The sequence below is a fragment of the Delphinapterus leucas genome, chromosome 4 (assembly GCF_059928025.1).
Source record: "Delphinapterus leucas isolate spDelLeu-1000000601 "Yukka" chromosome 4, BTC_Dleu_Yukka2, whole genome shotgun sequence".
In the NCBI taxonomy this organism is placed as follows: Eukaryota; Metazoa; Chordata; class Mammalia; order Artiodactyla; family Monodontidae; genus Delphinapterus; species Delphinapterus leucas.
Window position 1 is genome coordinate 67997420 of NC_143132.1, and position 24491 is coordinate 68021910.

Here is a 24491-nt window from a genome sequence, read left to right on the forward strand (position 1 = left end):
GGTTGGTGGTTTTCTATGATTTTTTTTCTCTGTTTCTCCTTTTTTTATGTTTTGCATCTCTACTCTAGATTTATGTTGTGTGGTTACCATGAGGTTTATATAAAACAGCTCATAGATAAAATAGTCCTTTTTCTGTGATAGCATCTTATCTTCATTTACCTATACGAGTTCTGTCCTTTTCCTTTTCCCTTATTATTATTATTATTTGTTATTGTTGTCTCTATCCCTTTTAAGGTTGTGATTTTGTTACCAAGTTGAAGTAGCTATAGTTATTTTTATTGATTTCCCCCCTTTAACCTGTGTACTCTAATTAAGTGTTTAACAACCTATTCTGGATTGATGTGGTGATGTCACACTCTCCTGGGCCAGGCCAAAGCCACACCAGACAAAGGACAGATGTTCATGGCAAATGGGCCACTCTTCTCGTTCTGTCCGTGGGGCCCCTTGCCTCTCCTCCCTGCCCGTCGGTGGTGTGTGGAAGGCAGGGGTGCAGCATCCAGCTGGCGGTGCTGGAGTCCTCTGATGCAGCAGACACTGTCGCTTCAACTCCTCCCCGTGGTGGGGAGGGCCATCCTGCCGCTGCACTGCACTCCCATCCGTCAGCATGTGAACATGTCTCACCTGGCCCCCTGTGGTGCCCATGGAGCACTCCAGGTCTCCCCTCAGGTGCCTGAGGCTAAGCGATGAGTCGTTTCCCTTTCCCAGCTAGCCCCTCGGGTCTCCACTGCAGTGGTGTGTCCTGTGAGCAGCTCTCTTGGGGGGTGGAGACAGAAAGGGAGGCACACCTGTCCCCCTTGCAGGGCCAGGTGCTGCCTCCTCATGGTCATCCCCACTCCATGGGGGCAGGGGGGACTGGTAAGTGATCACCAGAGAGGTCGCCAAAGAATATGGGGCTGGGTGTGGTGGGAGAAACTCCTAGAGATCTGAGTCCACGCTGCTATGTCCCATCATCTCTGCATAGTGAGGCAAACACTGGTTTACCAAACCTTTGCTTTTCCATCTCCGGGTGAGTGACCTTCCTCCCCTTTGAAGTCCCAAACCACTACCCTCCACACCCTCTTTGGTCTTTAGGAGCCAAAGGTGTTTTTCAGAGGAGGGCTTTGGCCATTTTGGCAAGTGACTCGGTTCTCCCAGCAGGGTTTCTCCCATGGATGCATGTGTAGGGGAGCAGAATTTGCCACCCTCACCTATGTCTCTTTGGCATATTGTTTGAAGCTGGTTATTTCTTGAGTTGTGGAAAGGGCTCTGGAAACCAAGTAGGAGTTGCCCTTTCATAAGGAAATTTTCCATTTGTAAGCGTGACTCCCTCTCAGGACCTGGAAGAGGAGGATCACCCATTCTCTAAAAAATCTTATTGAGGACAAGGACGGCCAGAGAGGGGAAGGCACGGACTTAAATGTGCATCACAATCACCCTTGTCCACTGTGTTTTCCCTGGTCACCTCCCCAAATTGACTCTCTCCACCCTTGACATCCTCGTTTGTCTTTAGCTGAGAATGGTATTGAAGATGAGGGCTTCAGCCACTTTGACGAGTGAGTCAGTTTTCCTGGGACTCTCTCACGTGTTATTCAACTTTGACTTTCTCCTGTTCATCTGCTGTCTTGTGTCAATTTAATTCTTAGATCAGCCAGAAGAACCTAGAAAAGCAGAGGAAAGGCTCTTCCTCACTATCGATACACTTGTCACTATGAGATACACTTGTCAAAACCTATAGAATGGGGACTTCGCTGGTGGTGCAGTGGTTAAGAATCCACCTGCCAATGCAGGGGACACGGGTTCGAGCCCTGGTCTGGGAAGATCCCACATGCCGCGGAGCAACTAAGCCCATGCGCCACAACTACTGAGCCTGCGCTCTAGAGCCCGCGAGCCACAACTACTGAAGCCTGTGTGCCTAGAGCCCGTGCTCCGCAACAAGAGAAGCTACTGCAATGAGAAGGCAGCACAGCGCAACAAAAAGTAGCCCCCGCTCACCACAACTAGAGAAAAGCCCGCATGCAGCAATGAAGATTCAATGCAGTCAAAAATAAATAAGTTTTTTTAAAAATTCTTTAAAAATAAAAACAAACCTATAGAATGTACAACACCAAGAATGAACCCTAGGGTAAACTCTGGACTCTGGGTGATCATGAGGCGTCCACGTAGGTTCATCCGTTGTGACCAAACGTTGCTCTGGTGCAGGATGTTCATAGAATAGTTGAAGAGTGCCAGGCTCTGAGCGCCTGGAGGGCGTGGGGCAGGCAGGGAGGAGCAGGGGACATAAGGGAACTCTCTGTCCTCTCTGCTCAATTTTGCTCTGAACCCTAATCTGCTCTAAAATATAATTCAGACTATTTGAATACAAACAAACAAGAAAAAAAAAACCCTATTCTGATATAGAGTTGTGATTTTCTGATTCTATTTACTACTTTACTCAAAGTTTTGTGTACTTTTGCCTTTTTGTTTCAGGTAGAAGAGTTCCTTTCAATATTTCTTGTAAGGCAGGTCTAATGGTGAAGAACGCTCTTGGCTTTTGTTTGTCTAGGAAAGCCTTTATTTCTCCTTCATATCTGCATATTCTTGGCTGACAGTTTTTATCTTTCAATATTTGAGTATATCGTTCCATGCTCTCCTGTCAGGTAAAGTTTCTGCTGAGAAATCTGCTGATTGCCTAATGGAGGTTCCTTTGTAGGTTACCATCCTTCTTTCCCTGGCTACCTTTAAAATTCCATCTTCATCGTTCAATTTTGACAGTTTGAACATAATGTGTCTTGGAGGAGGTCTTTTTGCACTGAGGTAATTAGATGTTCTCTTAGCTTAATGGACTTGTATCTATATATCCAGTTCCTTCCCCAGGCTTGGGAAGTTCGCAGCTATTATTTCCGTAAATAAACTTAAATAAACTCTCTGTTCCCTTTTCCCTCTCTTCTCCTTCTGGGATATCCATTATCCTAATACTGCCCTTCCTAATAGAGTCAAACAATTCTCAGAGAATTTCTTAATTCTCTCCCCATTTACCTGTATCATTTGTACATTTCTATCTTCCTGATCACTCTTTCTCTCTTCCATGTGGTCTGCTCTATTTCCAGTGCTTTCTGATGCATTCTTCCTCTAATTTATTGAGTTCTTAAGCTCCAGAATTTCTGTTTGGTCCTTTTTAGAATTTCAGTCTCTTTGGTAAAATACTCCTTCTGTTCATTAAATTTATTCCTGAGCTCACTGAACTGCCTTTCTGAGTTTTCTTGTAGCTCGTTGAGTTTCTTCATGACAGCTGTTTTGAATTCTCGCTCAGTTAGGTTGCAATATTCCATGGCTTTTTGTTTGGTTTCTGGAGAATTGTCCATTTCTTTTTGTGATACCATCTTACCATGGTTTTTCACGGTGCTTGATGAGTTTTCCTCTGCCAGTGCATTTGAAGTGGCAAACACCTTTCTTCTTTAGGTAAAGCTTTTTTTTTTTTACTTGATTCTAAACAATTCACCAGATTAGTAATTAGGAGGCTTTCTTTTGTTTTTCAGTAGGTGGAACTATAACACATTTCTGGTTTCTTTTACCTGAGCTGCCTCTCATTATATTGGGTTGGCCAAAAAGTTCGTTCGTGTTTTTCCAGAAACCTTATGGAAAAACCCAAACGAATTTTTTGGCCAACCCAGTACTTGAGAATTGGCACTTTCCACTCTCACTGCCTCTGCCAAAGATGTCACCACGTACCCTCATTATAGCTGCTTGTGCCTCCAGGTTTTCTGGTGCCTTGCTGCTTCTGGTGTCACTGATGTCATTGGTGTCACCACCTGGACTCCAGGATGGCTGGCGCCTCCACCTTGTCTGGATTATGTGTGGCCAGAGCTGAGCCAAAATCTTAAGATGACTTGTGGCCTCTTGAGTGAGCATCATGTCATCCACATTTGCTATTTTTCTAAATACATAGATAAAGGCATTCCAGGGACTTCCTTGGTGGCACAGTGGTTAAGAATCCACCTGCCAATGCAGGGAACACTCTTATATTGGAAACTCTTTTGTTCCTTTTGAACATTTTTATCATGTGTACGTGTTACACATTCCAAAAATTGAATAAAATAATACAAATAAATATTCACACAAAACAAGTTTTACTTCTAGATAATTTGCCTGCAAAAGCCCTCACACATGTACAAAGGGAAAAAAAAATGCCTCTTGTTTATAAGGGTAAAAAACTGGAAACAACCAAAGTCTTCATCAGTAGGGGAATAAGTATGTAAAATATGGAATAGTATATAGCACTTAGAGGGAATGGATAAACGGTAGATAGATAAATAGATAGAGATAAGTAGATAGATAAATAGATCTATCATAGAATAACACTTAAAGGAAATGAACGAGATTGATCTCTCTGTGTATCAACACGGAATGACTGAAAAATATATTAAGTAGAAAAAAAGCATAATATAGAGTATATGTTTAGCATAAAATTTAAGTAGATTTTTAAAAACACACTAAATAAAAGTATAAAAAATGGGCTAGAAGGATACCAAACTCACAATGTAGCTTACAAGTGTGGAGAGCAAGATTGGGGGTTGAGGAGTGGGGAACTTGTGATATCAAGTTTATTTCTTGAAAACAACTACCAGGAAAGAAAAAAGGAAACAAATATGACCAAATGTTAAAAGTTTTCATTCTGGACGATAGGAATATAGGTATTTATTGTTTTATCCTTTGTGTTTTTCTGTATTTTAAACAGTTCTAGAAATGTAAATAAAAGTAAAATACAAACATCCAGCCAAGATTCTCCAGATAGATCTTTACTTTCTTTATAAAGTCTAGTCCACTTTAAACAATCAGCCTTGACATTATTAAAGAAATATTCCTTTAAAAAATAAAGTTTTTGTTAGAAGTTAAACATTGGGAAACTCTCTGGTTGTGGTTTCGGATTTCATACTTCAGATGCAACAGGATGGAACCAAGGTCAAAGAGAACGCAGGGAAGTTTGACTCTTGTTCCAGCACTACGCCTTGTATACACCCACTTGTTCCGCCACAGCCCCTCCTTCTTGCCAGCTCTTGTTAGCATATTCTGCTGAGGAAGCAAGAAGACTTACTTCAAGACACACTCCCTTTGTCCCTTCAAGACGTATTTTCCCTTTGTCTTTTGTTCTTTGAGGAAAATAAAACATTCTACAGGCGGAGCTTGTGAACAACACCTTCTTTAAAAACCAGAGCCTCCACCCTTACCTGACCACTTCAGCGCCAGCATCCTGCCCAGAAAAGACGCAGTTAGCCAAAATGATATGTGGAGGCTTACCTGAAGCCCAACCTGCCACTCCAGAAGTCCAGGAGATCGCTAACATGGTGAGTGGATGCAGCTCATGAAAAGGTTTGATCCCAAATCTTGGTTTAGGTTGGCCCTGTGTTAAATGTGTGGGTGAACATCAAAACCAGAATATGGGGAAATGTGTGGTTTTGTTCAGGTTTCCTTACAACTGAAAAGTTTTTCAGATGAAACCTCTGATAATTCTAAATGTGAGAGTGATATTGAGCAAGTCATATCTCTTCTCTGAGCCTCAGGTTCCCCATTTGTAAAAGAAGAATTTTTATTGGATCATCTCTAAGGCTCTTACAATGTATGGTTCTAGGATTACTAATTCAGTTTCTAATGAAACTTTTCTATTCTCACCAAGTGGAGCCAACATGTAATTAAAGTCTGAGGTTGTTAACAATTGATGAACTAGGGACTTCCCTGGTGGCACAGTGGTTAGGAATCCGCCTGCCAATGAAGGGGACACAGGTTTGAGCCCTGGTCCAGGAAGATCCCACATGCCTTGGAGCAACTAAGCCCGTGCGCCACAACTACTGAGCCTGCGTGCCACAACTACTGAAGCCCGCGCACCTAGAGCCTGTGGTCTGCAACAAGAGAAGCCACCACAATAAGAAGCCTGCGCACCACAACGAAGAGTAGCTCCCGCTCGACGCAACTAGAGAAAGCCTGTGCACAGCAATGAAGACCCAATGCAGCCATAAATAAATTAATTAATTAAGAAAAAAAAAAGAACCTGCTTATGGTTAAAAAAAAAAAAACAATTGATGAACTAGACATCAAACGCACTACAGGAAAAAAATTTTAATAGATTGAATGAAGAGCAATATCATAAAGATGATCCACATACAAACTTCCTACAAATCTGACTCAACGGACAATGTTTTAGTATTTGGAAGATGATTAAGCTAGTAGAGAAGTGGCACAGTCTATGGTGATTCCAAGATTCATTATGGTGAAAATAGAATTCAATGTGTTTAGCAGGTTAATACATTTGTCTAAGTGTTTTCTGGTTAGCCATTACCTATATAATAAAAATTTATTGTATTGCATATTTTATGAAAAGAAAAAGTATATAAATTTCTATTTTAGGTTTGTAAATTGTCGCCCTATTTTCTTATATCATTCCTTCTTGCTTTTTCTCACTGAAACTTCATTCTATGACACTGTTTGGCAAAGATTAGCTTCTTGTGTAAGTGGAAGAGATGGGATTCTCTATGTTAGGGCACTGAGAAGCTCTCTAAGAGAGCAGATGCCTGAAATTCTACCACTCATTCTGTGGGGCTAAGTATTTCCCTTTCAAGAGTTCTTTTAAAAAAGTAGTTACTTTACAATAATGTGAATAAATATATGTGAAAGAATATTAGATCAAAAGTTTCAATTAGACACCAAAATACAAGGTGTCTTAGAAAGTGCACATTCCAAAGGATATGGTAATCCAGATGCAAGTTTTCAAAGGAAATAGCTAATAATAAATTAGATGATTCACCCATGTTAAGAGTAAAAAAAAAAAAAAAGTAAATACCTTGTCACTTTTTCTTTCTTGAAGAAGGTAATATTAAGTTATTAATGCCTTCATTCAAATCCCTGTATTGTCAGTGTTTTCAAACTTGAATGTGCACACAGGTCACCTGGAGGTCTTGTTAAAAGACCAGATTTTGGGGCTTCCCTGGTGGCGCAGTGGTTGAGAGTCCGCCTGCCGATGCAGGGGACACGGGTTCGTGCCCCGGTCTGGGAAGATCCCACATGCCGCGGAGCGGCTGGGCCCGTGAGCCATGGCCGCTGAGCCTGTGTGTCCAGAGCCTGTGCTCCGCAACAGGAGAGGCCACAACAGTGAGAGGCCCGCGTACCACAATAAAAAAAAAAAAAAAAAAGACCAGATTTTGACTCAGTAGGTCTGGGGTGGGCCTGAGGTTCTGCATTTCTAACCAGCTCTGGTGATGCCCAGGCTGTCCATGACCTCACTTGCCTACAGTACTACAGATACAGGGTATTCTGAGAGGCCCATGGGAGATGGGCTTTCTAAAATCAGAGGGTGGGCAAAGAATCTCAATTTCATCTGTGAAATGAAAATAACACCTCTTGCCCTTCGACCTCAGAGCCGTAAGGACTAATGAGAGCACCTGCATAAAAATGACTTGGAGGGAATTCTCTGGTGGTCCAGTGGTTAGGAGTCTGAGCTCCCAGTGCAGGGGGCATGGGTTTAATCCCTGGTCGGGGACTAAGATCCCGCAGGCCGTGACTTGGAAACGAGAAAGCAATGTGCATAGGTGAGGCATTACAATTGTTTACTTCAGATTTTTGCCTGAAGGAGGGGAAGGTCATCCCATAGAGAGGGGAAAGCATCAGAAAAATGATGACTGCATGTTCAAGGGATTTGACATCATAATGAAAGAGAGAGGTTGGATCAGTTCAGAAAGAGAAGAAAATCAAACAAAAGGCTTGGGGTTGAGAAGACTTGAACATTTTTGAAGGCAGAAGAAAGGAGTTTCTCCATTCTGAAGATAACAGAGACTGGAAGGTAATGCTGGTATCAGGTACTAAAGGCTGTTAGTAGTACTTGGGTCCAGAGTACACGTGGAAAAAACCCCCTCTTCCAAAGATTCTCTATGCCCCTCTTCTTTCCTCTTTCCTATTTGGGGAGACAAGTTGTCACGAAGGAAAACAAGCCTGGTTTCTTCATTCAGAAAACATTGATTTGGGAATTAGCTGGAGGTCCAATGGTTAGGACTCTGTGCTTTCACTGCTGAAGACACAGGTTCAGTCCCTAGTCCGGGAACTACTAAGACTCTACAAGCCATGCAGTGTGGCCAAAATAAAAAGAAAAAAAAGAAAGAAAGAAAACACTGATTATGTACACAGTACTGTGTGAATTGCTATAGGGAGAGAAGGGACATAAAAAATGTCCCTACCCTCAGAGAAATTTATAAAATAGATTGGAGAAAAGGGATACACACAAGGAAATAAAGAGCCAAACATGGCCCCATCCATAAAAAGCCATAATTAAGGAGCAAATGAATGGCCCACTGGCAAAAGCCTCTGGATCATTATGGCTGATCCATTATCTTATGCCATATGTAAAAGACCATTGGATAAGAATTCTCAGTATGTTTATGTGCAGGAAGGAAATGTTATTTCAATAATTAGTTTTAGAAATAAGGGCTATTATTACACATGCACAGATGCATACACACAAAACATACACACACACACACACACATACCCCTAAGTCAAACGTGACTGCTGAATACCATTCCTGGCATACACACAGATCATGCTTTTTGTCTGCCAGGACACCACACAAACACCCCATCTGCATACAATTATGGACACATCCAGGAGCTTAGCATGTCATGGCTCTTACCCACAAACCTGTGTTCTCCTCTCTGACTACAGCCCCCTCATCAGTCACCTCTCCCATTGTCCTCACGTCCAGAGAACCTGCCATTCATCCACACCAGAATCCTTCAGACACTCACCTCCCATCTTCATCAGAGCATGCCTAGGCCCACTCTAGCACTCACCCAGCTGGATCGCATGATGGGTGGTTTCATACTCTCCTCTACCCCTGATTTCCATGGCTTCATGAGCTCTGGCATTCCAGTCCTTAATTAGAGGTCACTCCCACTGCCACAACTTCCTCCTCAGCTTCTACTCCAGGTTCAGAGAACTTTGCTCAAGGAAGATGTAGAAACACAGAAAACTCACCCATTACACATCTACAGATTCATGCCAGTGAACAACCACAGCAGGACCCTAGGGCTGCCAGGACATCCTTTCAGTCATATCCTGTTGATCCTTTTCTAGAAACCCCACAGAGGTGGATCTGGACCTTCTCTCTCCTCAGTTTCTCAACCCGTCCCATCCCCATGGCCCAACCAGATGGCGTCTCAGTTCTTTCTCTTAAAAGATTGCAGCTGGGCTTCTCTGGTGGCGCAGTGGTTGAGAGTCCGCCTGCCGATGCCGGGGACACGGGTTTGTGCCCCAGTCTGGGAGGATCCCACATGCCACGGAGCCTGCGCGTCCGGGCCTGTGCTCCACAACGGGAGAGGCCACAACAGTGAGAGGCCCACGTACCGCAAAAAAAAAAAAAAAGATTGCAACTATCTTGTTCGAGAATGCCCTGAATTATTTATCCCCTGTTGATCTCATTCCTCTCTCCAATCTAAGACTTTGAACTCCTTAAGCCAGGTGCCATCATTTCTTGCATACTGGGTGCCTTGCCCCATACATCCCCTGCCCTCAAAACATAGGTGACAAATGTCCACAAATCACCTCTCACCAACCCTACTGTACTCTCATGTTGCTACCCAAACTCTCCTTTGTTACTCTCTAAAACTTCCCAAATATGACCTATCCATGCTGCCACCATTATCTTTCTATGCATATTTTCCTAAATTATGCATAGTCCAAGTGTTTCTGCAGAATGATTACAGGTAGACTGGGTCTTGGGTTCAGTGTGGCTTAAATCCTCAGATCCTGGAGAACTAGCAGCTTACCGAGATTCATGCTCTGCAGCAACAAGAAATGCTTGAACAGCTCTGGGGTAACTGCATTTTACCAGGCGCTCCTCCCTGGAAGCATCCTTCCCCTGCTTGGGACCCAAGTAACAAACCTACACTGTTCCCTTCAACACCTCAACCACCACCATGCATGGCAGGTGGAGGAAGGTGAATGCCAACTGTGTTCAGCTCAATGTCTGTCTGTTTACCACCAGACTCTGGACCACCATTCCCAGGTGCCCTTCACCCTCCTAGCACCCGTCCTGGGAGGTCTTTCAACAACAACCTGCCTTCTGAATAAGGTTTCACTGATCAGCTCCTTCCAACTCTGCCCCTTTTCCTCCTGCTCACCTGAAATCTCATCATCCCAGGTTCATAGCATCCAACAATAGAGCAATACAAATCTGTTTTACTGGAAAGGGGGAGCAGGGCTACGGGTTATAAGTACAGTGAACCTGCAATCAAGGCACACAGTCTGATAGGTGCCAGAGCACTTATAGAAACAAACCAGGACATTTGAAATCAACTCTCTGAGGGAAAATTCTGGATTTGTGGACTGCATAGATACAATGGAAAGGTTACAGATTTGGATGTGTTTCTAGGACAGATAGAAATAAAAATGTCTGATACATAGTTTAAAAAAAAAGATAAATCAGATACTCACTATTCAAGGCATTTAAAATGCCAAGTAACTATAATCAGTAATTTTTCAGCCATTAGCAGTCATGTTCTCACAGCCTTACGTTCCTCACCTGCAAAATGAGGCTTAAATAGATAATTTGGGGTTTTGTGTAGAGATTAACCCTTCCCAGCTCAGCTCCTAACTTGACTGGTACCCAGTGGCTCAAAAGGCTCAAAAGGATTAGGTAGGGGGGAACAATAAGACACTGAACTCTTCCCTTACTCATTCTCTCTGCATGCTTGTCCACTCTTCTCTTCTCTCTCCTGCGCCCTACCTCTTCCCATTTCTTTCTTTCTTTTTTTTCTTCACTATTTTTTTCCTTCCTTTCTCCACTTTTCAACCTCACTTTCCATCTCAAGAAAGCAATCACATTCCTCCCATCTATTCTGAATGTTACAGGAGAAATGGGTAGTGGTCCGAGAAGTGTTTGCCCTTCAAAAATGGTCTGAGAACTCAAAGAGTTTGCAAATGTCTAGATCTTTGAAAGCAATCTGGTACCCAAGCCGAGGCACAAATAGAAAAGGTTTCAAAATGCTTGCCCACTGATGGGAAGGACTGTGTGGCCTTGGGAGAACCCTAGATGCACTGGAGGCCTGACTAAAGCTGTATATGCACATAAAATGTTATGGGCTGCGGCTTCCCTGGTAGCGCAGTGTTAAGAATCTGCTTGCCAATGCAGGGGACACGGGTTCAAGCCCTGGGCCGGGAAGATCCCACATACCGCGGAGCAACTAGGCGCATGAGCCACAACTACAGAGCCTGCACGTCTGGAGCCTGTGCTCCACAACAAGAGAGGCTGCGATAGTGAGAGGCCCGTGCACCGCGATGAAGAGTGGCCCCCGCTTGCCACAACTAGAGAAAGCCCTCGCACAGAAATGAAGACCCAACGCAGCAAAAATAAATAACTAAATTAATAAACTCCTACCCCCAACATCTTCTAAAAAAAAAAAAAAAGGATGTCCACGTCCTAATCCCTGAATCCCTTAAATATGTTACCTTGCACAGCAAAGGGACTTGTGGGTGTGATTAAAGTAAGGGCCTTGAGATATGCTATACTATTTTTGCAACTTTGAGTCCAAAATAAAAAAAAATTTGTAATGAAATAGTAATTACGGTCTCCCATTTTTATTAATCAAAGACATCTTTACCTATTTGTAAATACATATTTAACAGATTTGTAAATCACATAAATGGAGTTCGATATAGCCTTGGTAATTTGTTTCCTCTAGTCAACAAAAAATTAATCAGTTGATTTAAGAAAGAAATGGGAAATTTTTTCGAGCCAAATTATGGATTATAACTCAGGAAGAACAACATCTCAGAAAGCTCTGAGAACTGTTCTACCCATTAGAAGTCAAGGCAGATATATAAGTTTTTCGAGACTGAGGGCTGTACATCAAATGATGTATAGTTGACAGTTTATTTAATCCAGATCTAAGCAGCATGGTGGTGGGTCATGTGATTCCTTACAAGATAGAGGAGGGATGTTATCTTTTAAGGAATTGTCTTGTCGATGCTAGGAGCATGTTACTCTTTATGGTTGAACAGGTATTCCTGCTGATGGGAGTGGTTTGGCCGATGCATAATGCAGATACAAAATGCAAAGTGGGGGGAGAAGGGAGGCCAAAGGGCAGAGAGATTTTGTTGTTGTTGTTTAAATTTCTCTTGTCTTGCCATAAAAATATGACTTTTATTTCATACTCTTTTCTTAAGGTTAAACCACAGCTTGAAGAAAAAACAAATGAGACTTATGAAGAATTCAAAGCTGTGGAATATAAAACTCAAGTGGTTGCTGGAATTAATTACTACATTAAGGTTAGAGTTCAACATTCGCTTTAGCACTAAAAGATATTGTTGTATCTTTCACTTTATACAATGCTCCCTGTCGCCCCTACCTTATAATTTGTTCTTTCTCCTTGTCCTAAATCAAGATGCCTACCTAGCATGGTACTGCCCAAGTGGTAAACTCTCAAACTTGGCAGATGATGGTATATTTATATCATCTTTTTCTTGTGAATTTAGAAAGCTTTCTTATATTAATTCTTAACTTAATTTCCAGTAAATGTATAGAAAAAGACTTCAGAATTCAGAGCATGCTTAGCTTGTGGCCATGGCATCTTCATGTGGGATCCTAGGATCCTAAAGATGTGGGGCTGGACCAGATGCTATCTTGAAGTTTATTCCATCTCAAAGCTTTGTGATTCTATGTGTCTAAATTAAATGGGTTTAAGGAATGATTTGAATCATTAGCTGGGAAAATAATTTAAAACAACTTTTGCCCTTTAAATAAGCATTTTGATTAATATAATTTAAATATATTATTTTTGTAACTCAAATAACTAGTTTCAACTTGTGGCACTATAGGTGTAGTTTGAAGCAGTGGAGTATTAAAAGTATTTTAAAAATTAATTTTATAGTTATATCAGAAAATTAAGTGAGGCACTGATCCAGTTCTAAATGAAGAAAACTTTTGTGAAGTTATTGAGAGGGAACCAATCCAACAAATCAACCATGGATATTTGGAAGCCATTTTCAACCTTTTGTATTGAGAAGATGATAATTCTCACTTAGTAAATAATTACAACAGACATTCAAATGTATTTACTTAATCTTTACTAACCTACTTGACGAGGGCACAATCCGGCTTATTTCTCTTTAACAAACAATTAACCACTTAAGATATAAAATTTTTTAAAATGTTTTCAGCAAAAAAAATAAAATGTGTTGTTAAGCAGCTCTGCATGAAAAAATTACAAGACTGGGTCACGTGAAAAGATCAGCCCAAATTGGGAGATTGGGATTGACATATATACACTAATATGTATAAAATAGATAACTAATAAGAACTGCTGTATAAAAAAATAAATAAAACAGAATTCACACACACACACACACACACACACACACAAATCAGCCCAGTCCTACCACATTTGAGGTCCTGGTACATGCCAGGTGCTGGGGTGCTACACAGGGGTAAGATCCTGCCTTGTCCTCAGAAAGCAATGGTCTTGTTTCCTCCCTTCCTGCTTTCTTCACAGCTAGAAAAGAATGGTTTCTAGTTAAAAGTGGTTTTGTTCAAAGATAAGAAACATTCCATCAAAATTGGGATCATTATTTTAATAATTTATGATTAATCCAAGTACAAAAATTTCACATACTAACCAGCTCATACATTTCTTAAAAGGCCCATCAGAAAACTATCTTGGAAATTTCTTCCCTTAAGACCACAGTCCCCTTCCCTCCCTACCTCACCCTCCATCTGCTATCAAATTTCTCCTATGGGATTAAAGTCACTGACCACAGTTTCCTCCTTACTTCCTGGCCATCTAGCTGTTGACCTCTTTGATCTGAGACACTCACTCTCTGGATTTCAGATCTGGCTGGTGATGTGACTTCCTCTTGTTTTTCTCAAGTACCTGTCAAGAGGCAGGTGGTAAAATGGAAGGATTGTAGGCTTTGGTGTCAGACAGTCCTGGGTTTGAACACTTACTCGGCTTGTTTGACTGGTTAAAACCTGTGCGATCCACAGCCCCTCATCTTCTCTGAGCCTTAATTCCTTTAGCTTCACAACATGAGTAATAATAACCTACTTTGCAGGGTGTTGTGTGGAATAAATGAACTAGAAATTTACTAAGCACTTATGGGGACTTCCCTGGTGGTCCAGTGGATAAAGCTCCATGCTCCCATTTCAGGGGGCCCAGGTTTGATCCCTGGTCAGGGAACTAAAAGTTCACATGCCACAACTAAAGATCACACATGCTGCCACGAAGATCCAGTGTGCCACAACTAAGACCCCGGCACAGCCAAATAAATAAATAAAAATTTTTTTAAAAAAGAAAAGAAGTTTACTAAGCACTCACAATGTGCCAGGCACTGTCCTAAGAACTGGGCATGTATTATCTCATTTAATCCTCTCAACATGTCTATAAGTATGATCATTTCCTTCCTGTTGCTGATAAGAAAATTGCCCCCTGGGGAGGTGAACTAACTAACAAAGGTCACAATACTATGAGAGCACAGACAGAATTTGAACCCAAGTAGCCTGATACTTAGCTATTAGCTGTGCTGCCTCTAATAATGTATGCAAAAGCTGGTGCCCTGTTCCAAGCACAGAATAAATGTTTTTGAAATGTTACCCCATAGAGTGAAACTAACACAGATGTTGAAGTTTGGCTTTGTCACTTATTAGCTGACAGATTTATGAAAAATTACTTAATCTCTCTTAATCTGCTCTGCATCTGTAAAATGGTCCTTGTTCCACCTTTCTTCTTGCCTGGAACAAAATGTAAATATAATCAAGTATATAAGATGGTCATCATAGTGTCTGACTCACGGTAAACATTTGATAAATGACATTTATTAAAATTAGTTTAGTTAGATTTATATATAAAGAATGAACTAGTGGTTATCTGTGGGGAGAGGGAATGTGGGAGGGGCAAGATAGGGGTAGGAGATTAAGAGGTACAAACTACTAAGTATAAAATAAATATGCTACAAGGATATATTGTACAGCACAGGGAAATAAAGCCATCCTTCTATAATAATTTTTTTAAATAAAATAAAATTAGGTTAGGAAGGGACATCAGAGCACAATAAATATTATTCAAAGACAAAACTTTTACTGTCTGAACCAAGAACAAAAGTTGGAATTCTTACCATAGTTTTCTAGGTCCCAGATTCATGCCCAGATTACCATTTCAATCTTCATACCAATGATTTCCCAGCAAGATCCCTTTACTTCAGAAGGGAAACTAGACTCTACACCCCTGCGCCCTGCTCAGTTTTACCTATGGGCATTTATAAAGCAGGTTCTAATATAGATATGGGAACCACACATCCCAAATTCTCTAGGGCAATTCCAATTTTCTTCTCCTTGCTCAAACCATGAGACAAAGTATCCCAATTTGGGAGTCGGAAAATGGAAACATCAAAAAGACTCACTTGTTTTCTTGATCTGTGCATCTTTGAAAATGAAATGCAACTCTGGACTTTCATTTATGCACAGAATATAGTAAACTAAACCATAAAATAAACCTAGGACCTATGTCTCTTGCCATGCCTTTAGCCTGCCCTTTCTCTCATAAAAGAAGATGGAAGTTTTATGTAAACTAAGGGTCTAAGAATGGTGGTCTAGGAATGCTATTCCAAAAGAGCTTATTGCAGCTAAATCTTTATAGGTCTGTAGATCTTTCATTTGACATGGATCCGTGTGAATGAATCTCCTTTTTCTTTTTTTCTTTTTTTTAACTTCCAGATACGAGTAGGTAATGATCGTTATATTCACATAAAAGTATTCAAGAGCCTTCCTCAACAAAATCAGTCTTTGGCACTTACTGGCTACCAGGCTGACAAAAGCAAGGATGACGAGCTCACCGGCTTCTAGCGACATGTTCTGAAAGCAGTCGATTCTTTCCACTGTCTCCTGATTAATGGCCCCTGCTAATAAATGTAGCTATCAATAAAGAAGTATTCCTTTTCAAATAAATTAATCTCTTCTACTAGCTCTCGTCTGTTTTTTGTTTTTTTTTTTTTTTAAGATGTTGTGGGGAGCTTCCCTGGTGGCGCAGTGGTTGAGAGTCCGCCTGCCGATGCAGGGGACACGGGTTCGTGCCCCGGTCCGGGAAGATCCCACATGCCGCAGAGCGGCTGGGCCCGTGAGCCATGGCCGCTGAGCCTGCGCGTCCTGTGCTCCGCAATGGGAGAGGCCACAGTAGTGAGAGGCCCACGTACCGCAAAAAAAAAAAAGATGTTGGGGGTAGGAGTTTATTAATTAATTAATTTATTTTTGCTGTGTTGGGTCTTCATTTCTGTGCGAGGGCTTTCTCTAGTTGTGGCAAGCGGGGGCCACTCTTCATCGCGGTGCACGGGCCTCTCACTATCGCGGCCTCCCTTGTTGCGGAGCACAGGCTCCAGACGCGCAGGCTCAGTAGTTGTGGCTCACAGGCCTAGTTGCTCCGCGGCATGTGGGATCCTCCCAGACCAGGGCTCGAACCCGTGTCCCCTGCATTAGCAGGCAGATTCTCAACCACTGCGCCACCAGGGAAGCCCTCTTGTCTATTTTATATAAGAGTAAAATTACTTTTTCTTTCTCAAAATCAATGCTATAGCTTGAGAGTAGAAATTCCATACAAACTGATGTCAGTTGGAAATCTTAGAAAAATTACGGAGGCCTAATGCAACTAGCTAAAGGATAAAACCACCACCACTCCCACCATTGGCAGGCCAGATCTTGGGTTATCAGTGCCCTGGGGCTGCTCAGAATTCAACGCTCCACCTTTACCCTCACATTTTAAAATTAAATCGAGTATTTTATTAAGCATATTTATATTTTAAAACAATCTCAAACTTACAGATAAGTTGCCCCCCCAAAACTTTTTTCCTGGACATTTGAGAGTAAGTTATCTACAGTGATGTTCCATCACCAACAAATTTTGCATTTTGCACCTCCTACAAATAAGTACATTCTCCTGAAAAACTGAAATATAACCACTAAAATCAGGAAATTAACACTGAACCTGGAACCAAGCAAGACCCCATGGGGCTCCTGGGCACCAAAGCCTTTCTGTGTCCCCTGTTTCTTGTTTGTAGGAAATAGGCTTCATTCAGCCTCCATGACCTTCCCTGAGTTCCAAAGGGCAGGTTCAAACTATTGCTAATCTGGGAAGGGAGGGGGATGTGAAGACAGGGAGGAGGAGTCAAGAAACAATAGTGCAGGGCTTCCCTGGTGGCACACTGCTTAAGAATCCACTTGCCAATGCAAGGGACACAGGTTTGTGCCCTGGTCTGGGAAGATCCCACATGCTGCGGAGCAACTAAGCCCGCGCGCCACAACTACTGAGCCTGTGCTCTAGAGCCTACAAGCCACAACTACTGAGCCCGAGTGCCACAACTACTGAAGCCCGCGTGCCTAGAGCCCATGCTCTGCAACAAGAGAAGCCACATCAAGGAGAAGCCCGTGCACTGCAACGAAGGGTAGCCCCAGCTCACCACAACTAGAGAGAGCCTGTGCGCAAAAACAAAGACCCAACGCAGCCAAAAATATTAATTAATTAATTTTTTAAAAAGAAACAATAGTGCAGCCTTTGGGCAGGGTCCTGGTTCCTCCTCAAGGGATATACATAACAATATCTTTGAGCTCTTCTGCAGAACTAAAACCCACACCAGACTGAAGACGTTAACTACTTGGTGAAGCATTCTTCCTCCAGAGAGAAGATCACAGTTCAATACCACCTGATGCCAGATGATCTCTAGATTGAAGGAATGCAGGTCCTGCAGGCACCCTGATCCTTATCAGCAACCCCACCCCTTGACTATAAGACTCCTCACAAGCCCCCTGGGTTGGGCTACACAGTTTTGAAGGCATTAGCCCACTGTGGGCCCCTTTGCCTGGCAAGGCAATAAAGCTATTCTGTTCTACTTCATCCAAAATTCTGTCTATGAGATTCAATTTGGTGCTGGTGCATAGAGGCCGGGTTTCGGCATCAAAACATTTGTTAACATCTAATCTTCCAGACAACATTCAAATTTCCCCAGTTACCACAAAAATGTCCTTTATTGCAAAAAGATCCAGTCCAAAACTTTGTGTTCCACTTAATTGTCATTTTTCTCTTTCTTATTTAACACTTTTATTGAGATATAATTTATATACCATACAATTCACCCAAAGTATACAATTCAGTGGTTTTTAGTATATTCAAAAATATGTGAAACCCTTACCACAGCAAATTTTTGAACTTTTTTTTTAAAGATTTTTGTTTTTGATGTGGACCATTTTTTAAAAGTCTTTATTGAATTTGTTACAATATTGCTTCTGTTTTGTTTTTTTGGCCACAATGCACGTGGCATCTTAGCTACCTGACCAGAGATCGAACCTGCACGCCCTGCATTGGAAGGCGAAGTCTTAACCACTGGACCACCAAGAAGTCCCACGAATTTTAGAACATTTTCATCACCTCAAAAAGAAACTCCATGAACTGTCAGCCCCCATCCTTCTCCACACCCCCACTCCTAAGCAAACACTAATTTACTTACTTTCTGTCTCTATGGATTTGCCTATTCTAGACATTTCATATATATGGAATCATATTATATATGATCTTTTGTAATGGGCTTTTTTCGCTTAATGAATATTTTCAAGGTTCATCCATGTTGTTGCATATACCAATATTTTATTCCATTTTATAACCAAATAATACTCCATTTTATGGACATACTACATTTTGTTTATTCATTCATCATTTGATGGATATTTGAGTTGCTTTCACCTTTTGACTATTATGAACAATGCTGCTATAAACATTTGTGTATATGTTTTTGTGTATACAAATGTTTTCTTTTCTCTTGGGTATATACCTAAGAGTAAAATTGGTGGTTCATAAGGTAACTCCATGTTTAAATGTTCAAAGAACTTACAAACTGTTTTCCAAAGCAGCTGCCTTATTTTACATTCCCACCAGCAGTATATGAGGGTTTGGATTTCTCCAACTTCTTCATTACTGCTTGTTATTACCTGACTTTTTGAGTCTAGCCATCCTAGTGAGTGTGAAGTGGTATCTTATCATGGTGTTTATTTGCATTTCCCTGATGACTAATGACATCAAGCATCTTTTCATGAACTTATCATCCATTTGCAGACCTTCCTTGGAGAAATGGCTATTCAGATCCTTTGTCTATTTTTAAATTGGGTTATTTGTCTTTTTATTATTGAGTTGTAGTTTTTGCATATTCTGAATACACGTAACTTATCAGATATATGATTTGCAAATATTTTCTCCCATTTTGTGGTTGTCTTTGCACTTCTTGAGAGTGTTCTTTTTTAAAAATTAATTAATTAATTAATTTTTTGGCTGCTTTGGGTCTTTGTTGCTGCAGGCGGGCTTTCTCTAGTTGCCGCGAGCAGAGGCTACCCTTCGTTGCAGTGCACGGGCTTCTCATTGCAGTGGCTTCTCTTTGTTGTGGAGCACGGGCTCTAGGAGCACGGGCTTCAGTAGTTATGGCACACGGGCTTAGTTGCTCCATGGCATGTGGGATCTTCCCGGACCAGGGCTCTAACCAGGGCCCCTGCATTGGCAAGCGGATTTTTAACCACTGCATCACCAGAGAAGTCCCCAACAGTGTTCTTTAAAACACAAAAGATTTTAATTTTAATGAAATCCAAATTATCTGTTTTTTCTTTTGTTGCTCTTGCATTTGGTGTCAGATCTAAGCATTCTTTGCCAAACTCAAGCTCATGATAATTTACTCCTGTTTTCTTCTAAGAGTTGTGTTGTTTTAGCTTTTACATTTAGGTTTTTGATAACTTTTGAGTTAATTCTGTAAGTAGTATGAGGTAAGGATCCAATTTCATTCTTTTGAATGTGGCTATCTAGTTGTTCCAGCACGATTTGTTGAAAAGACTATTCTTTCCCACATTGGTCTTGGCACACTTGTTGAAAATCAGTTGACCATAGGCACATGAGTTCATTTCTGGACTCTCAATTCCATTCCATTAATTTACATGTCTATCTCATGCCAGTACCACACTTTCTTGATTACTGTTGCTTTGTAGTAAGTTTTGAAATCAACAAGTGGTGAGTCCTCCAACTTTGTCCTTTTTCAAGAATGTTTTGGTTCTCCTGGATCCTTTGAATTTCTGTATGAATTATAGAATCTGCTTATAAATTTCTACAATTTTAGCTAAAATTTCAGCTAGGATTCTGATAGGAATTGTGTTGAATCTATAGATCAATTTGGGGAGTAGTGCCATTTAAACAATATTAAACCTACCAATCCATAAACAAGGATGTTTTCCCAATTATTTACACATTCTTTAATTTCTTTTGAGAATGTTTTATAGCTTTCAGAGTATATATTTTGCACTTTTGTTAAATTTATTCTATAGATGTTCTTGTAAATGGAACTGTTTTCTTACTTTCATTTTTGTTAATTGTAAGTATATTAAAAAATGCAATTTTTCTTGAATTCTTCAAACTTGCTGAACTTGTTTATTGGTATATTCCTTAGAATTTTCATATACTACAAATCAGCTCATTTACAAAGAGATAGTTTTACTTCTTCCTTTCCAAACTGGATACCTTTTATTTTAATTAAATACCTAATTGCACTTGCTAGAACCTCCAGTACAAAGTTGAGTAGAAGTGGTGAGAGTAGATAGACTTGTCTTGTTCCTGACCTTAGGGGGAAAGCATTCAGTCTTTCACCATTAAGTATGATGGTATCTGTGGGGTTTTTGTAGATGCCCTTTATCAAGCTGAGGAAATTCTGTAATATGTTGTGTTTTTTATCATGAAAGGACATTGGATTTTGTCAAATACCTTTTTTCCTGCATCTATTGAGATGATCATGTGGTTTTGTTTTTTTATTTTATTGATACAGTGTATTACATTAATTGATTTAGGAATATTAAGTCAGCTTTGCATTCCTAAAATGAATCTCATGTGGTCATGGAGTATAATTCTTTTTTATGTGCTACATTTGGTTTGCTAGTATTTTGTTGAGGGTTTTTGCATCCATATTCTTAAAAGGTATTGGTCAGTAGTTTTCTTCTGATGCCTTTGGTTTAGTACCTAGATAATACTGGCCTCATATAGAATGAATTGAGAAACATTCCTCCCTCTTCTATTTTTCATAAGAGGTTGTGTAGGATTGCTATCAGTTCTTCTTTAAATGTTTGGTAGAATTCAGCAGTGAAGCCATCTGGGCCTGGGCTTTTCTTTGTGGGAAGTTTTTGACTACTAATTTAATCTCTCCATTTGTTATAGGTCTATTTAGATTGACTATTTCTTCTTAAGTTGGTTTTAGTAGTGTGTCTTTCTAGATATTTTTCCATTTCATCTGTATATTCTATTTTATTGGCATATAATTGTTCACAGTAATCCTTCCTTGGCCTTACCTAATGGATTTTGGGCTGAATTGTTTAGGAAGGAGAGGGAAAGAAGAGGGAGAGGTGGGAAGGGAGAAAGGAGGGAAAGGAGGATGGGGAAAGAGAAGAGGAAATTTGTTTTAAAGATGCCCTAAATAATGTCTCCCTCTGTGTTCTGCACTCTGCTCACTACCCTGCTAGTGCCAGTTGCCAATCCGCCACCCCCAAATAATAATATAGTATATATTAAGTGCTTATTATGTGTCAGGTAGAGTTCTAAAGACTTTACACATATAACTCATTTAATCCTCATAACAACTTCATGAGGTAACTATTATCTCCTCTTTACAAAAGACTGAGCTGTAGAGAGGTTAAGTTACTTGTCCAAGGCCTCATGGCTAGTTAGTAAAGTAAGGATATGATCCCAGGCTGTTTGCCTCCAGGACAAATGCTCTTGATCCATACACTTCACAAACACAAGCTCAGAATTCATTTACTCAGCTATTCTGACCCCTGAAGGAGGTAAGTGAGAGCTTGAAATAGTGATTTTTTTTTTTTGTAACCACTGACAACTCTAAATGTTTCTTAATAAGGAAACTGTTCTATTCATCTGCCTTCAGCTCTTAGCACATAGAGATTTAGTTCAATAAATGATCTAAAAGATCTCCACTGGCTGGCTAGTATTAATGTCATAGGGCTTTTAGGTAACAGGGACTGCCACATGATAGCACTGGCCTAATAAGAATCTTTTTCTGAACAATGCAAACACGGACACAAATATCTATAGCTGTATACACAGAGGAGCTAGACAAAGATATATGGAACTCCATAATCAGATTGATTAGATTTATTTTTACTTTATCCTGATTTTGATATAGAAAGTCTGAATATACCACATGTTTAAGAATTAGTCTAATGAGGGGACTTCCCTGGTGGCACAGTGGTTAAGAATCCGCCTGCCGGGCTTCCCTGGTGGCACAGTGGTTGAGAGTCCACCTGCTGAAGCAGGGGACACGGGTTCGTGCCCCGGTCCGGGAAGATCCCACATGCCGCGGAGTGGCTAGGCCCGTGAGCCATGGCCGCTGAGCCTGTGTGTCCGGAGCCTGTGCTCCACAGCGGGAGAGGCCACAACAGTGAGAGGCCCGCGTACCGCAAAAAAGAATCCGCCTGCCAATGCAGTGGACACGGGTCTGAGCCCTGGTCCGGGAAGATCCCACATGCCGCGGAGCAACTAAGCCCGTGCACCACAACTACTGAGCCCACGTGCCACAACTACTAAAGCTCGCATGCCTAGATCCCGTGTCCCACATCAAGAGAAGCCACTGCAATGAGAAGCCCGCGCACCACAACGAAGAGTAGCCCCTGCTCGCCGCGACTAGAGAAAGCCTGCGTGCAGCAACGAAGACCCAACGCAGCCATAAATAAATAAATACATTTATAAAAAAAAAAAAAAAGAATTAGTCTAATGAGGAACACACAGAACCTATGCAAAGACAATTACAGCACCTCACTGTCAGAAATTAAAAACTTGAATAAATGGATAAACATATCCTGTTGCTGGTTAGGTAGACTTCATGTTAAAGAAAACATAATAATAAATAGGAATAAATAGGAAAGAAGATCAAGTAATATGTGTAGTGATCCTCAATCTTGCCTACATATTAGAACCAATTAATTTATAAATTAAAAAAAAACCTAGATTGGGACCCCACTACAGACCAATTAAATTAAAATCTCTGGGAAACAGTCCAGGTGATTCTAATGTTAGCTAGGGTTGAATACCTCTATGATATAAAGGAAAAGAGAAAATGGTTTAATGGAAATGCTTGCCCTAATGGAACTGAAAATATATTTCAAAGTTTAAAATATTTCATTTTTCTGGTAGTAGGTTAAAAACAGAATAGACAATGGGAACAGAAAAAAAAATGTACAAAGTGTGACCCAAATCTGTTTAAACCAGGTAAAATAAAAATAGTATGAAAATAATTTTTTATTTACTAAGTTTTGTTGAAAAATACATTTGGGGGGAGATAATCATTTGGATCCATATTTTGTATGTATCATAATAGTTTGCAAATTGGTTTAAATTTGAAAACTGGAATATTTTAAAAACAGTTTTAAGATAGATGATTTTTTTTAAAAGGGAGTGGCTTACTTAAAGGCTAAGGAAGTGGTATGTGAAAAAGTAGATGTATTCCCCCCAAATTGTTGGGATTCCCAGAGTAACAAAAAAGAAAATAGACCTACAACTGGATAAACTGTTGATGGAAAGGGTGTTCAAAAGTTGGTTGGCCATTTAGGACTTATCCAAATAAAGGAGCAGGATTTTCCCCAAAAGATCTGCCTTCTCTTAGCAAAACCACTGCAATCAAAGGAAAAAATTACATTTCTGAAACATTTCCCCCACCAAATTTGAAGTGGAATCTGGGAGCAAGAATCTGTTCTCTACTGCAAAAGTTATTTTCCCTAACCCCAAAGGAAAGACTGACAGAATGCACTCTTGCCTTGCAAAGCTGAGGGACTCAACCCCAGATATCTGTCAGGCACTTCCAGAATTCTCTGCCAAAGACCATGGTTAAATGACTGTGCATTGGGTCAACTGAAGATTCAGAGGGCATGATTCTGCCCAGGGTTGTAGGCAATGCCTACTTTGTTCTTTCTTGGGAAACAGGTTTTTTCCACTTACCTAAGGGAGTGAATTGATCAATTTCTGGCGTGTTTCTCACTTAGAAGGCCAAAACTCATCTTGGATGCTGGTCTGACTCTTCCCTTGCTGGAATTGAAGTTCAGACACCATGGGGAGTTTCTTCCAAGGTATCCAAACACATCCATTGTGCTCTAAATGACAATATGAGAAAGTATTGGATGAAGAAAAAATGTCCTAATGTCAGTTGATTTTTTTTTTTATTTAATTTATTTATTTTTGGCTGCATTGGGTCTTTGTTGCTGCACGCAGGCTTCCTCTGGTTGCCGCAAGCGGGGGCTACTCGTCGCGGTGTGTGGGCTTCTCATTGCAGTGGCTTCTCTTGTTGCAGAGCACGGTCTCTAGGCACGCAGACTTCAGTAGTTGTGGCTCGCGGGGCTCTAGAGCGCAGGCTCAGTAGCTGTGGCACACGGGCTTAGTTGCTCCACAGCATGCGGGATCTTCCTGGACCAGGGCTCGAACCCATGTACCCTGCAT

At 40.9% G+C, this 24491-nt stretch overlaps 2 protein-coding genes across 5 annotated transcripts in view; one reads left to right on the top strand and one right to left on the bottom strand.

Moving 5' to 3' along the window:
- Window positions 1-5159: 5159 nt before the first annotated feature.
- On the top strand, window positions 5160-15950 carry CSTA (cystatin A). The gene is made up of 3 exons (XM_022567034.3): window positions 5160-5300; window positions 12163-12264; window positions 15704-15950. The coding sequence occupies exons 1-3, from the start codon at window positions 5235-5237 to the stop codon at window positions 15830-15832; spliced, it is 297 nt and encodes a 98-aa protein (XP_022422742.1). The 5' UTR covers window positions 5160-5234; the 3' UTR covers window positions 15833-15950.
- The window catches only part of MIX23 (mitochondrial matrix import factor 23), a 47845-nt gene continuing 28538 nt past the window's right edge, over window positions 5185-24491 (bottom strand). For all 4 annotated transcript variants that reach the window (XM_089910587.1, XM_089910589.1, XM_089910590.1 and 1 more), the window contains one exon: window positions 5185-24148. In XM_089910587.1, the coding sequence (XP_089766713.1) occupies window positions 24014-24148 (135 nt within the window). In that variant the 3' untranslated portion in view covers window positions 5185-24013. The remainder of the gene's footprint in view (window positions 24149-24491) is intronic.

What these genes read in the sequence shown, in the direction of transcription:
- CSTA (XM_022567034.3), top strand. Translation starts at nt 5,235, where the DNA reads ATGATATGTGGAGGCTTACCTGAAGCCCAACCTGCCACTCCAGAAGTC. An exon ending in TCCAGGAGATCGCTAACATG is followed by an intron (nt 5,301 to 12,162) that starts GTGAGTGGATGC and finishes TCTTTTCTTAAG; the next exon opens with GTTAAACCACAGCTTGAAGA. An exon ending in GAATTAATTACTACATTAAG is followed by an intron (nt 12,265 to 15,703) that starts GTTAGAGTTCAA and finishes TTTAACTTCCAG; the next exon opens with ATACGAGTAGGTAATGATCG.